The following is a 13,410-nucleotide window of genomic DNA, read 5'->3' on the forward strand; positions in this document are numbered from 1 at the left end:
TACCTACAGCCCGTTGACAAGTCCTTGAAACAGGCAGAGTGACATTCCTCTAGGGACTCACTGCCTTGAGGTTGACACTTTGCTAAGGGCAACTAGCAATCTTAGCCCAACCCCACCCCCCCCAGGATCCTGTAAGTCTACTTTAACATATAAAAATTCCTTTGGAGGGGCGCCTGGGTGGCTCAGATGGTTAAGCGTCTGCCTTCGGCTCAGGTCATGATCCCCGGAGCCTGGGATCAAGCCCCACATCAGGCTCCTGGCTCAGCGGGGAGCCTGCTTCTCCCTCTCCCTCTCTCCCTGCTCATGCTCGCTCTCTCTCTCTCTCTCTGTATCTCTGTCTCAAATGAATAAATAAAATATTTAAAAAAAAAAAAAATTCCTTTGGAAACTTCCTTTATCTCTACCCCACCCCCAAGATACATGTTGGCAATCATCCCCCAAGCATACGGCCCACCGATATACATCTATCTGAAGGGTCTCATGACTCCAGTTTTATTAGATGGTAATAAATGACCTTTTCCCAACAATAGCTAGCCCCCCCCACCAAGGTCCTGGAAACCTCACTTCCAAAATTCCTTAGAGACTTACCCTACCCTAAACCCCTCCCAACTTGAAAGTATATAATGGGCCACTTCTCCTGACCCCATTGCAGTTCTTTCTGCCCACAGGTCCCATCCCTGTGCTTTAATAAAACCACGTTTTTGCACCAAAGACATCTCAAGAATTCTTTCTTGGCCATTGGCTTTGAACCCAAGCACAGATATTTCATACAATTCAAGAGAAGAAAATCACCAAAAGTTTATAGTGAGAAAGAGAAAACAACTGAAAGTATATGGTATTTTCAGAAATGTTTTAATGAATACATCATACTGGTATCTAATTTATTAATCATGTGGCCTTTTCTTTTATTTTAGAGAATGTGAAAATACTACGTCCATGTCTCAAACTTTATTTTGCCCTGAAGGTCCTAAGTTACTCGAATGGAAATTCTAATGAGGCCCAGGAACATAACCGTCAGACGCTAGGTGCCGGGGCCCCGAAGCCACTATCAGTACACACGTGTACAACTGTGAGTTGCAGGGCTTTCTGCAGGGCCATTCGCCAATCGCACAAGAAAAAAGGGCACTGTCCCTATATGTTCAGAGGTGCAGTCTCCATGGACCAGCGTCTAGCATCTTTCTTTGGGGCTCAGCAGAACTCAGCCTGGCTTCTCCAGCTGCAGGTTGAGAGGCTGGGTCCCAGGAACACACGTGGACCAGCAAAGGGGAAAAAGAAATCAAGTCTGGACCAGGGTGAGCATAGTACAGCCTGCAGGCCGGTCTGCACCCAGAGAAAATTGGTCATTCTTGTTTTCTAAAGCCTTATAAAAATAAATGAGATAGAAAGATAGATAGGTAGATAGATAGATAGACAGACAGACAGATGAGAGATACATGACAAAGACTGTAAGAGGCCCAGAAAGCCTAAAATATCTGGCCCTTTACTGAAAAAGTTTGCTGAACCTTAGTCTAGACTAACTCTGGTTCCCAAGGGAACCCCTCAGAAAGCAAGCTGTGCTGCTAAATCTCAACTGCCAGGAGCAGACTGATAAACCTTCTATTTGTTCCTAAATTTTTAAGCTCTGCCCTTCTAGCCCCTAGAGCTACACGGAACCTCACCCAGGGTCACAGGCTGAATTACACCCCCTGGCCTCCTGCAATAACGTATGCAGGAGCTCCTCTGGCCTCCAGTGCCCTCCTCCCTGCTGAAGGCAACATGACCTCACTGGAGGCCTAGCAAGGGGCCTTGAGAGATAGGAGCCCAGGCCAGCCGCCTCCGGCTGAGCTGCCCACCTCTGGAGGGGCCCATTTTCTCATCTCCCCAAAAGACATAGCTCTGCTCCTCTGAGACATGCCTACAGTTTAGAAGGGTCCATTTAATAAGGGAGGATGAGGAGACAACTTGAACAAGTCACTCTTCTTCACCCACAAGCCACCTACACTTGCAATGTATCAAAGTATAAGCTTACTTCACGTAACCACAATACGCTGCCAATGTTACTTCCTCAACAACCAAAACCTTTCAATTCCTACTCCCATGAACTGTTTGTTCAGTACCTTGGATGGTCCAGGCACTGTTCTGATAATGGGCCCTGCCCTAATTCCAGGGAATCAGCAGATCTGCAGGAGAAGCAGAAGCAGACTGATCACAAAATCACAAGTAAAAAAATAAATTCCGGAACTGAAAAGTGCCAAGAAGAAGCTAAAATAGGAAACTGTCGGGGAGGGTGAGGGGAGCAGGGCTAAAATGACAAAGGGAACAGCTCTCTAAGGAGATAACATTTGTGCAGAGGTCTTCCCAAGCTAAGGGAACAGTGAGTGTGAGAGGAGAATGAGCTCTGTCTAGCAGATACCAGCGGGGGGAGGAAGGTGGGAGACAGGGCAGGAGAGGAGAGGTGGCCACAGCGGCAAGACCTTACACACTTGGTATCAGTCTCCTATAAATCAGTGCCAGCTTAGTGGGACCAGCCTCCAGTTCTAGGTCAGAAGTATAAACTGGAGGCTCCTGAGATGGTCAGATGCCATGCCTTCCCCAACTTCTTGAGGCTGTCCACAGGCCCTGGCTCGGGGCCACTTCCCTACACCACTAGGTCCTTCCCATCTTCCTCTCGCCTCCGAGATTACAGTCCTCCTGCCTTCCTTTTATACACACCCTTGTCTTTATGCTGGGCCCACCAAATAATCCAGGATAATCTCCCCAGCTCGAGATACTTTAATAAGTATGACATCCCTTGTGCCATATAAAGTCACACAGTTATAGGTTCTGGGGATTAGGATATGGACAAGTTTGGGGGGGGCCAGTATTCATCCACCACACACTTTATTTCTGAGGATTAGCCGAAGTAGGGGAGTGAGGTGATCCTTCATGCTGATCAACTGGGCTGCTTTGCAGGGGAGCATGTTATAGTGGGGCAAGGGTGACACAGTTGGATAAATCTGCAGATTACACTAATATGTACTTCCTATTTCTTAAAAAGAAAATAATATCTATAGAGCATAAAATATTACTTAGAAAATATTTTTTTAAAGATTTATTTATTTTAGAGAGAGAGAAACAGAGAGCAGGGGGAGGGGGAGAGGGAGAGAGAGAGCTCTCCAGCAGACTCCCCACTGAGTGCAGAGCCCAACACAGGGCTCAATCCCAGGACCCTGAGAACACCACCCGAGCCAAAATCAAGAGTCGGAGGTTCAACCGACTGAGCCACCCGGGCGCCCCTTACTTAAGGAGTTTTTTTAATGGAAATAGGGTTAGAAATGAGTTAGCAACACCCAATAATTATTACTTCCTCAGAAAGGCCAGGAGTACTCTGAGTTCTTTTTAATGGTATCTCTGGCATGTCCAAATGAAAAAATTAAAATTAATTATAATATTAAAAGCTTCTATTAGGAAAGAAAAAAGGTTTAAAATCAATGATCTAAGCTTCCACCTTAAGAATCTAGAAAATAACGAATAAATACTAAAGCAAACAGAGGAAAAAAAAATGAACCAATGAAACCAAAAGCCAGTTCTTTGAAAAGATCAAGAAAAGTAATAAATGTTTTACCAGAATTTAAAAAAAAGACACAAATTATCAATACCAAAAATGAAAGATACCTCTAGAAATTCTTTGATATTAAAAAGGGATTATGAACTTTATGCCAATAAATTTGAAAACTTAGATAAAACAGATAGTTTCCTTAAAAGACACAAATTACCCAAACTTAAGAAGAAATGGGTAACTTGAATAGCCCTATATCTACTAAAGAGATTAAATTCACAGTTAAAAATCTTCCCCCAGAGAAAACTGGACCCAGATGGCTTTGTTGGTGAATTTTACCAAACTACAGAAGAAATAATACCAATTCTTTACAACCTCTTCAGCAAAACAGAAGAAACAAAATTGGAACACCTTCCGATTCATTTCATGAGACCGGCAATGCCCTGACACCAAAACCAGACACAGACGTTACAAGACAACTACACCTCAATTTCCCTCATGAACAAAGCTGCAAAATCCCTCCACCAAATGTTAACATATCAAATCTAGCAATATGTAAAAAGAGTAACACATCATGACCAAGAAGGAATACAGGAATTACATTACAGGAATACAAGGTTACTTAACAGCTGAAAATCAATTGATAATTACCATTTTTAAGAGATGGGAAAAAAAAAAAAAGATATGATCATCTTAAGAGACACAAAAGAAAGAAATCTGACAAAATTCAACACCTATTCGTGATAAAAAAAAAATCCTCAGCAAACTAGGAATAGAACCTTTTTCAACCTAATAAAAACACATTTCTGAGAAAACCACAGCGAACAGTATACTTATTGGTGAAAGACTGAAAGCCTTCCCTCTTCTGCTGAGAGAAGGCTGGGATGGACAGTCTCATCAGCTTTGTTCCACACTGTAATGAAGATCCCAACTGATATAATAAGAAACAATAAAAGGCCAACATACTAAAAAGGAAGAAGTAAAACTGGCTACAGATGACTACCTACAAAGAAAAATCCCAAGGAATCTACAAAAAAAAAAAAAAAAAAAAAAAAAAGATTCCCAGAACTAAAAAGTGAGTTTAATAAGGGTATAATAGTATAATAATATAATAATGTAGGATATATGGTCAATACATGAAAATCAATTGTATTTCCACATGCTAGCAATAGAAAATCAAAAGTCCAAATTAGAAAATGCCATTTATAGTAGCATCAAAAAATTATGAAATACTTAGGAATAAATTTAACTAAATATGTCCAAGATGTGTACACAGTAATTGAGACTGAACAGCACAGACAGCCTGGGTATAACTCAACATATACGGTCAACTGATTTTTTAGAAAGTCCTAAGATAATTCAATGGAGGAAAAGTTAATCTTTTCAATAAATGGAGCTAGAAAAATTAGATACGCATATGCAAAAAATTTTTTTAAAAACCTATGGTATAATACAAAATATATTTGTCCTTTTCACAGGATCCTGGCACAGAGCTTTAAAAATCCTTGAACTATCCGGAGTGATAGAAGTGCTTTCTATTTTTATTCATAACGAGCCCCTCTGAGCCATCCCTAAGTTTATGCTAATGAGGTGACTGTTGGAGGGCCTCTGAATCGTTTCAGAACAGAGGCTCCTCACCAGAAAGACCAAGCCACGGAGAGAGGGCTGGAATTTTCAGCCCCACCGCTCAACCTCTGGGGGCAGGATGGGGCCAGAGATTGAGTTCAATCACCAAAGGCCAATGTTTAATCAATCATGGCTATGTAACAGAACCTCCATAAAAACCCATAAACAATGAGGTTCAAGGGAGCTTTCAGGTTGTTGAACACATGTGTTCACCCTCCACCCTACTCTTGCCCTATGCACTCTACCATTTGGCTGTTCCTGGATTCTATCCTTTATAATAAACCAGTAATAGTAAAGCACTTTCCTGAGTCTGTGAGTCAATCTAGCAAATCCTACTCCTGATACCAACTGGGGGCAGGGGGAGGGACACAGGGTTCCACACCAATTCTCCAATTCCACGCCAAAAGGGCATCCAACAATTTAATTCCAATCCTGATGCTAACTCCCAAAGTTAGCACAGACCCTACAGATTAAAGGCTTGGGCCCATGAGCCTGCTTTCACTTCAGATGCCAGTCACTAGCCCCAGGAGGCACCCACATTTCTAACTGACCAGCTATAAACTCAAGGGTTTCAACAAACTCCTCATCAGCTTCAATAATTCATTAGAATGACTCACAGAACCTGGGAAAACACTGTATTTACATTTACCAGTTTATTAAAAGGATAAGACTCAGGCAGGAACAGCCAAATTGAAGAGATATATAGAGCCAAGTTGAAGTTCAAGAGATATATAGAGCAAGGTAAGAGGGAGGGGGGACATGGAGCTTCCATGCCTCCTCTGGGCACAGCACCTTCCCAAAATACTGATGTGTTCACCAACCTAGAAACTCCCCATTGTTTATGGGTTTTTATAGAGTTTTCATCACATAGGCACCAAATCCTTTGGTGACTGAACTCAATCTCCAGCTCTTCTCCCTTCCTCAGAGACTGGGGGAGTGGGACTGAAAGTTCTAACTCTTTAATCCCATGACTGATTCTTCTGGCAACCAGTCCCCACCCTAAAGCTATCTAAGGACCCCTGGAACCCCAGCCTTGAGTCAACTCTTTAGTATACAAAAGGCACTCTTATCACTCAGGAAATTCCCTGGGTTTTAGGAGTTCTGGGCCAGGAATCTGGGGCAAAGACCAAATACATATTTTATTATACCACAATACCTAAATCCACATCTTGCAACATACACAAAAATTAAGTCAGAATGCATCGAAGGTCTAAATGTAAAACATAACAACTAAAAAATTTCTAGAAGACAACATAGTTTGAGAAAGTCTATGCTCTGGAGTAAGATAATAGTTCTTAATTCACAAAGTAAGTACAAACCCCACAAAAGAATACAAATGGATAAATAAAACTTCAAATAAAAACTTTCGTTCATCAAAACAAACCGTTAAGAAAAAGGCTAGTCATAGAATGGGATAAAATACTTATAAAACACTTATCAGATGAAAGGCCTTATACCAGGAATATGTAAAGAAGTCTATAACTCAGTAAGAAGACAAATGATAAAAATATGGTGAAAAGACCTGAATAAACACTTCACCACCAAAAAAAAAAAAAAGTGACTAAAAAGCACCAGGAAAGATGCTCAAAACCACCAGGCATTAGATAAATGCAAAGCCGCTCAGCAGGGGGAACGAATACTCAGCAATAGAACACTACTGAACCACGTAACACGGTGAACCTCAAAGTATTATGCTAAGTGAAAGAAGCCAAATACAAGAGACCACCTATAGTAGGATTCCATATAGAAGACACCTTTTTTTTTAAGTTTTATTTAAGTAATATCTACACCAACACGTGGCTCAAACTCATGACTGCGAGCTCAAGAGTCATATGCTCTTCCAACTGAGCCAGCCAGACGTCCCAGAAGACATTTTAGAAGAGGAAAACTATAAGGAAGAGCAAGGAAATAGCTGTTTAAGGGGAGGAGTAGGGGAAGGGATTGACTACAAATGAGCACAAGAAAGCTTTTTAAGTGATGAACACACTCTAGAGATCACTGCTGTGGTCATGATCTAAATGTCAACACTCAGCAACTTCATTACTGAGTGCTTTATTAGTACTTAGAATTGGTACATTTTTTTTAAGGTATTATTTTACTAAGTAATTTCTACATCTAACATGGGGTTCAAATTCACAACCCTGAGATCAAGAATCGCAAGCTCCTCACTCTGAGCCAGTTGGGCACCCCTAGAATTGGTACATTTTATTGCAAGTAATTCATACTTCAATAAAATAGATTATCTTAAAAAAATGATATGCAATAAAAGAACCCTATGCTAAATTATTACAAATTTGTGGGTATCTATCCTTTTACTTTACTTATCAAACTTCCTAAGGGATTAACATTCAAACACATAAATACAACGTAACCTGAGATTCTGAAATAAGACTGAATAGAACACGTCGTCAGTCAGCAGCCCCAGGTATCTGTGTCATGACATCTGCCTCTGGGGGAGTGGGATTTGAACACTACACACAACATTCAATAAAGCATGTTGAAAATGTTAGTGAGAAGTTTTTAGTGAAATCATAATTTACTAGAATTCAAAAGCAGAAGCAAAACTACATTTACTTTCAAAAAAAACCCCACACTATTATGTATAATTCGGTGAAACACTCAATTTAGAGTTCTACATACAAGAATCAATTACCAAGAATTGTTTATAATCTATTTTAGTAATTTCAAAGGAAAAAATCCTTATTCTCAGTAATTTCTCATAAACTTTCATTTCAAAAATTTGACGGTGAAAACAATACATTATGCCCTTTGCTACTTAGTATTGGAACACTAGAAGAACAAAAGTAAACAAATAGGGTTACACATTTACATGGACTTCAGTAACCCAGACAAAAGAACTTTTTCATAATTTCATTACAGACACTATATTAAAATTGTGAAGTAGAATTATTTCAGCTTTCCTTTGTGTTTGGAGGTGAGTGTGTCTATATGTGTGTAAGAAACAAGATAAAAGTTTTAAATGAATAAATAACATCTAGACTATGCAGGGAAGACAGCACACATTTTGGCCAGTGTGTCACGATGAGCTTTGACTCTGAAAACGACATGTCTTAGTATTCCAAGAGAAACAAGGCAGGCCATGAACCCAGAAGCAGTGCCTAACCTACAAGAAAGAGTACACTTTAGTGATTCCCAACCTGGAGTCATGCCTAGGGTATGGCATGGTATCTGAAAACATCTATGTACAGGAAACACTATGTACACCCATAATAATTATGGGTTTTTTTTTTTCTGTGGCTAGATACCATTGTTAATTAACAGAAAATTCACTTAAATACAATGCTATACCCAGAGTGGCATTTTGACATTACATATCTTCTCAATCAACTATGATGTGTAAGTACATGAAATTTTTAGAATTTAAAAAGGAGACCTCGTACTCCAAAAGGTTAGAAATCATGGTACAGTTAAGAAACAAAACAAAACATTCTGCTCTAGGAGTCATGAGAAGTAGTTCCAGCTAAGTGACCCCCTTTAACCAGGCCCATAACCTCACAGGGATTCTGTAAAATGAAAGCATATGAATGGTTCTATAACGTCTTTTTAAAGATTTTCCTCTCACATGCTGTAACAGTAATTGAGAAACTCGGTCAATGTCACAATTTTAGGTACCTGGTGATTTTTTTCCAAAACTATTTACTTTGTAGATAATTGATTACTATAATTTATTACTGTAAGATAATTATCTCACAGTAAGTGTGGAGACCGGGACAAGAGAGTCATACTCGGAACCCCTGGTCTTACTGGGGAGCACACAGCCCTCGTCTAGGCCCTAACACCACACACAGCCCTCTCTCTCAGCACCTGCTTCCCTCACGACCACACCAGCACATGCTGTCCTCTCCATCTTATCACTCAGTCCCTTCACGTCTGACTGCATGCCTCTGTGTATCAGTGTGCATATTTGTATGCATCTGTATAATGAAATACTGGAAGGATAAAAAAGAATCTAATAAAAATTTCTACTTTTATTAGAAAATGAGCAGAAGGGTAGAAGCAGGACTTCTCTCTTTGTATACATGTTATACATTTTGTATACATTTTGATCTAGCACTGATTTTCTAAAAAATAAAATTTGATTTTAAAAATTTAAGTGTTAAGTGAAATATGGTTATCGATTTTAAATAGTATACTTAAAAGGGGAAGTCAGAAATCACTCAGTCCAACCTTCAACACACTAGGGATCACTTTAATAGTGCTTCATCATCTGCTTTCTGGAATATTAGAAAAAGGATGTAAAAAGAATGAACCAAAGTCAGGAGCCAGCAACACTACCAGTGAACAGGAAGGCGGTCTGAGACAACCGAGAGAAGCTGCGGAACACAACCCAACAGTCCCTGAATCACAGCAGCTTATAGGCTGATTAATTTCAGCAACTGCATGCTGAGTCCCTATTTGGGCTGTGTTCCCAGAATACAAAAGATGACTTTTAAAGAAGAAAAAAAGAAGTTCCCATCCTCAAGAAATCTGAGGCAAGACCACTTTACAAGCTTTAAGTTTCAGGAAACAAACAAGGTGTCACTGGAATACAGATGGATGGAGAAGAGGAACCTTCGTGGGGCAGAAAGGCAAGAGGTAAAAGGAGTAACTTGAGGGGGCTGGGGGAACTAAGAAACTAACCAGTAAATGAGGACACTGTTTTTGAATATTACTACTTCAGAACATTACTACTTTAGTAGAAATTAAAGCTCTAATTATGTGAAAGTCTGTATTCTTCAACAATAATGAGGCCTGACTAAATTCAGATTTCTATACTGGTATAAATAAGCGTTCATTTTAACTCTGCAAAGAGATTTTATTAACTGGACTTATAATTAATGTGTACATACTAATAATGATAGACCCACCAAACTGCCTCTTTCAAATACATATAAGAAAAAAAAAACCTTTCAGAGAAATTTGAATCATTTATTTGAATCATTTATGTTAGTAACTCAGTGTATATAATTCCATTATATAATTATATAATTATATAATTCCATTATATAATTCCATTATATACGCTGAGTTACTAACATAAATGATTTGCCCCAATTTTTCTATAATTCAAACATTGATTTTTTTTAACAAAATACAGTAACAAATCTCATGAGTTAAAACATACAGCAGAAGATTATCCTGATCATGCAGAAGTTACAAAGCACATACAACAAAGGAAATAAATTTGATGAACCCTCGAAAAAACAGTATTCGAGGCCAACATGTTCATCTGGTAAAAAACATTTGGTATATTACTTAGTATGTCCCCAAAAAGGCAACCTATAATAAAAGGGTTGTAAACTGTTCTAAAGCATTAAAGCCTTTTTCAGGGTACTAATAAGGTGGAGATGCAAAACAAATGGGCAGCAAAGGAGCAGGTAAAATAAAACCTCTACAGTAACTACAGTGTCACAGTCAACCAACAGAAGACAGTCATACTGGGAGTCTCGGTAACAGTGAATTCTGAAGCACGTTATCACTGCCATTCCTCAAAGATCCAGGTCCCTGGGCCTTCCTCAAAGGCCCCCAAACTGCTCTACGTTTTTCTTCCCAACAAGTCCCTGAGCAGCCTTCCGAGGCCATCGGTCACGTGCTGGACTCAGTCACCTGGAGACGTATTCACCTGGTCCTAAAGTCACAGATAACAAGGATCCTAATTCTCTCCATGTAAGTTCTCCATACTGCTTAAGAAAAAATGAAAATGTACGTAAAGCCCGTATGAAAACTGTTAACGGCCATCGCTGACTGACTCAGGGTGCCGCACTCCACCAGCCCTCCGGGCCTCCGACAGCCCTACCAGGCTGGCGGCCTGCCCTGCCTGGGTCTCAGGCAGAAGCGGAGGCAGGACTGCCAAAGGCCTTCCCCCGGCATCTGAGGATGATAATCCCACTCTCTCGGATTACCCAACTGGAGCTAAAACTAATCTTTTCAGGCATGCTACAGTACACTGAAAGCCAAAATATAACTCATTTACACTGAGTGTTTCCTAAATACCACAAAATTCTGCAGTACTTTATGGTGGAAGCCACAGAGGCTGAACCCTGACTGACTGAGGGCTCTTGAGAACAAAACTGAAGCCTATCGCCCACAACAAAGACACTCTACACACTTTGTCATTCTCGACATTGTTCGGGGTTTACTCTAAAGGTTTAACAGATACTTGTTTAATGAATAAAAGACTATATGTTGTTCCCTCAAATGTCTAATTGCCTGAAGGGGATTATCTCATTTATATTTTTACTGAAAAAAAGTTGTTTATGCTTCAGCCAACTTCTACTTTCATTTCTAAATGACAATGATACTGCTACGTTATCAGCACATACCTTCCTCATCTACATTTTTTCCTTGTTTTCCTATTTTACTAGTTGAAACAGATTCATTCAATCTCATGGTATTGAAACAATTACAAAGGGAAAATGCAAGATAACTTAATCTTTAGCTTTTGGTAATACAGTATAATCAGGGGGAAAAATCCTAATTTTCGCTGCTGTAGATGCCAATTTAAAAATACAATCCAGGGACGCCTGGGTGGCTCAGTCGGTTAGGCGTCTGCCTTTAGCTCAGGTCATGATCCCAGGGTCCTGGGATCGAGTCCCGCATCGGGCTCCCTGCTCCGCGGGGAGTCTGCTTCTCCCTCTGCCTCTGCCTCTCTCTCTCTCTCTCTCTATCTCTCATGAATAAATAGATAAAAAATCTTAAAAAAATAAAAATAAATAAAAATAAAAAATAAAAATACAATCCATGGACACATACTTAAGTAGGTGCTACCACAAACACTCTCCAAAGCAAATGTCTATACTTAACACTTTTTACTGGGGTAGCTACTGCTAGTCAATGAAAGTGTTTTTTGATCAACAAATAAATACAGAGCACACTGTTAGAGGTAGGAGTCTCAACTTTTCCTTCCCAGCTGATCTTTCATAAATATCATACATGCATTACAAATATTTTAGTGGCTCAAATTATTTTTCCAATTTCCAAAACAATCAACAGAAAGTTCCTTAATACAAAGCATTTTTTCTCTTGTAAAACAGTAAAAACCAGACAAAGAAAATGTTGGTAATAGAATTCAAATCACAGAACACTTTATAATGGAAAACAGACTATCACTGAGGAAAACTTAGACTACAGTTCAATGTCATAATAAAATTTATTTACATACCAGCACAGAATATCCCTGGGACTTCACTCCTGACTATTATGGTCCGCACTTTCTTATCAGATTTTAAAGCATCCACAGCTTTTGAGAGCTAAACAGATACAGGGAGGGCAAGCAGAAAAAAAAAAAAAAAGAGGAAAAATCACTTTCAGATTGATGTCAACACTGTATCTTAGTATTAGAAACAAACAGCTTAATCTTTATACTCACCATTTTTATCAGATTTTTACTGAATGAATTTTTGGCATAAGCTCTGTTTATTCCAAGCACCACAATTCCTAGTGGAAAAAAAAAAGAAAACAGCACAAGCATCTGAGTTAGTGAGTATTCAGGGTACAACTCCTGCACACACAGCTAGTTAACTTGGGACTTAGGAAATCTGCCCCTTCCTTGAGGTTCACGCCAAGAGCTTTGTCCTTATTTTCATGTTTACCCTCCTTTTCAAGATAAGCATATTTTTAAACAATGTGGTATATGTAATACATAAGATCAATCTAGTACTTAATATGCACCTCTTTTCTTCTGCTTATTAGAAAAGAACTTAATTAACATCCTGTCCCTTTCACTTTATCTCTTCTTAAGCACCACCAAGGTAAACTGGCACATTTTACTCAATGTACTTATTAGTGAAAAAAATGTGGTTTCTTCATCTTCAAGTAGATACAGAAGTAATAGGTAGCAAATCCTTGTCACAGGCAAGCCTTGTGGGACCAGCTTTTTTGCTAATGTACCAGGAGTTAGGATCACATTTACTCTTTTTGTCATACTACATAGTTCTCAGTATTTCCATCCCAAATTTCTCTGCTGACTCTGTTCCACATACTTAACCTGAAGGCACTTCCATTTAGACAGAGTCCAACAAGTAATTCAACCTCGATCTATAAAAGCAAAGTTCATTCCTTCTCCGATGAAGCCCAGCTCTCCTTCCTAACTTCTCCAATTCTATCAGGAACCCACCATCCCATTCCAAGTGCTTCAGTCCGATGATCAATTTTCCAAAACAATTATGCACAGAATCCATCCCTCTTTAAAATCCTTTGTCTCCAAAACATTTGCATTCAAAGACCTTAGCGTGATATTCAAAGCCCTATATGACCTGTACTTGACC

At 39.4% G+C, this 13,410-nt stretch overlaps 1 protein-coding gene across 2 annotated transcripts in view; it reads right to left on the reverse strand.

The window, feature by feature from the left end:
• The window catches only part of AUH (AU RNA binding methylglutaconyl-CoA hydratase), a 179,898-nt gene that overhangs the window by 159,516 nt on the left and 6,972 nt on the right, over positions 1-13,410 (reverse strand). For both annotated transcript variants that reach the window (XM_044920591.1, XM_044920592.1), the window contains exons 2-3: positions 12,513-12,580; positions 12,306-12,393 (exon numbers count right to left, since the gene is read on the reverse strand). In XM_044920591.1, the coding sequence (XP_044776526.1) occupies positions 12,306-12,393; positions 12,513-12,580 (156 nt within the window). The remainder of the gene's footprint in view (positions 1-12,305; positions 12,394-12,512; positions 12,581-13,410) is intronic.

Source organism: Neomonachus schauinslandi, chromosome 13 (genome assembly GCF_002201575.2).
Source record: "Neomonachus schauinslandi chromosome 13, ASM220157v2, whole genome shotgun sequence".
Classification (NCBI taxonomy): Eukaryota; Metazoa; Chordata; class Mammalia; order Carnivora; family Phocidae; genus Neomonachus; species Neomonachus schauinslandi.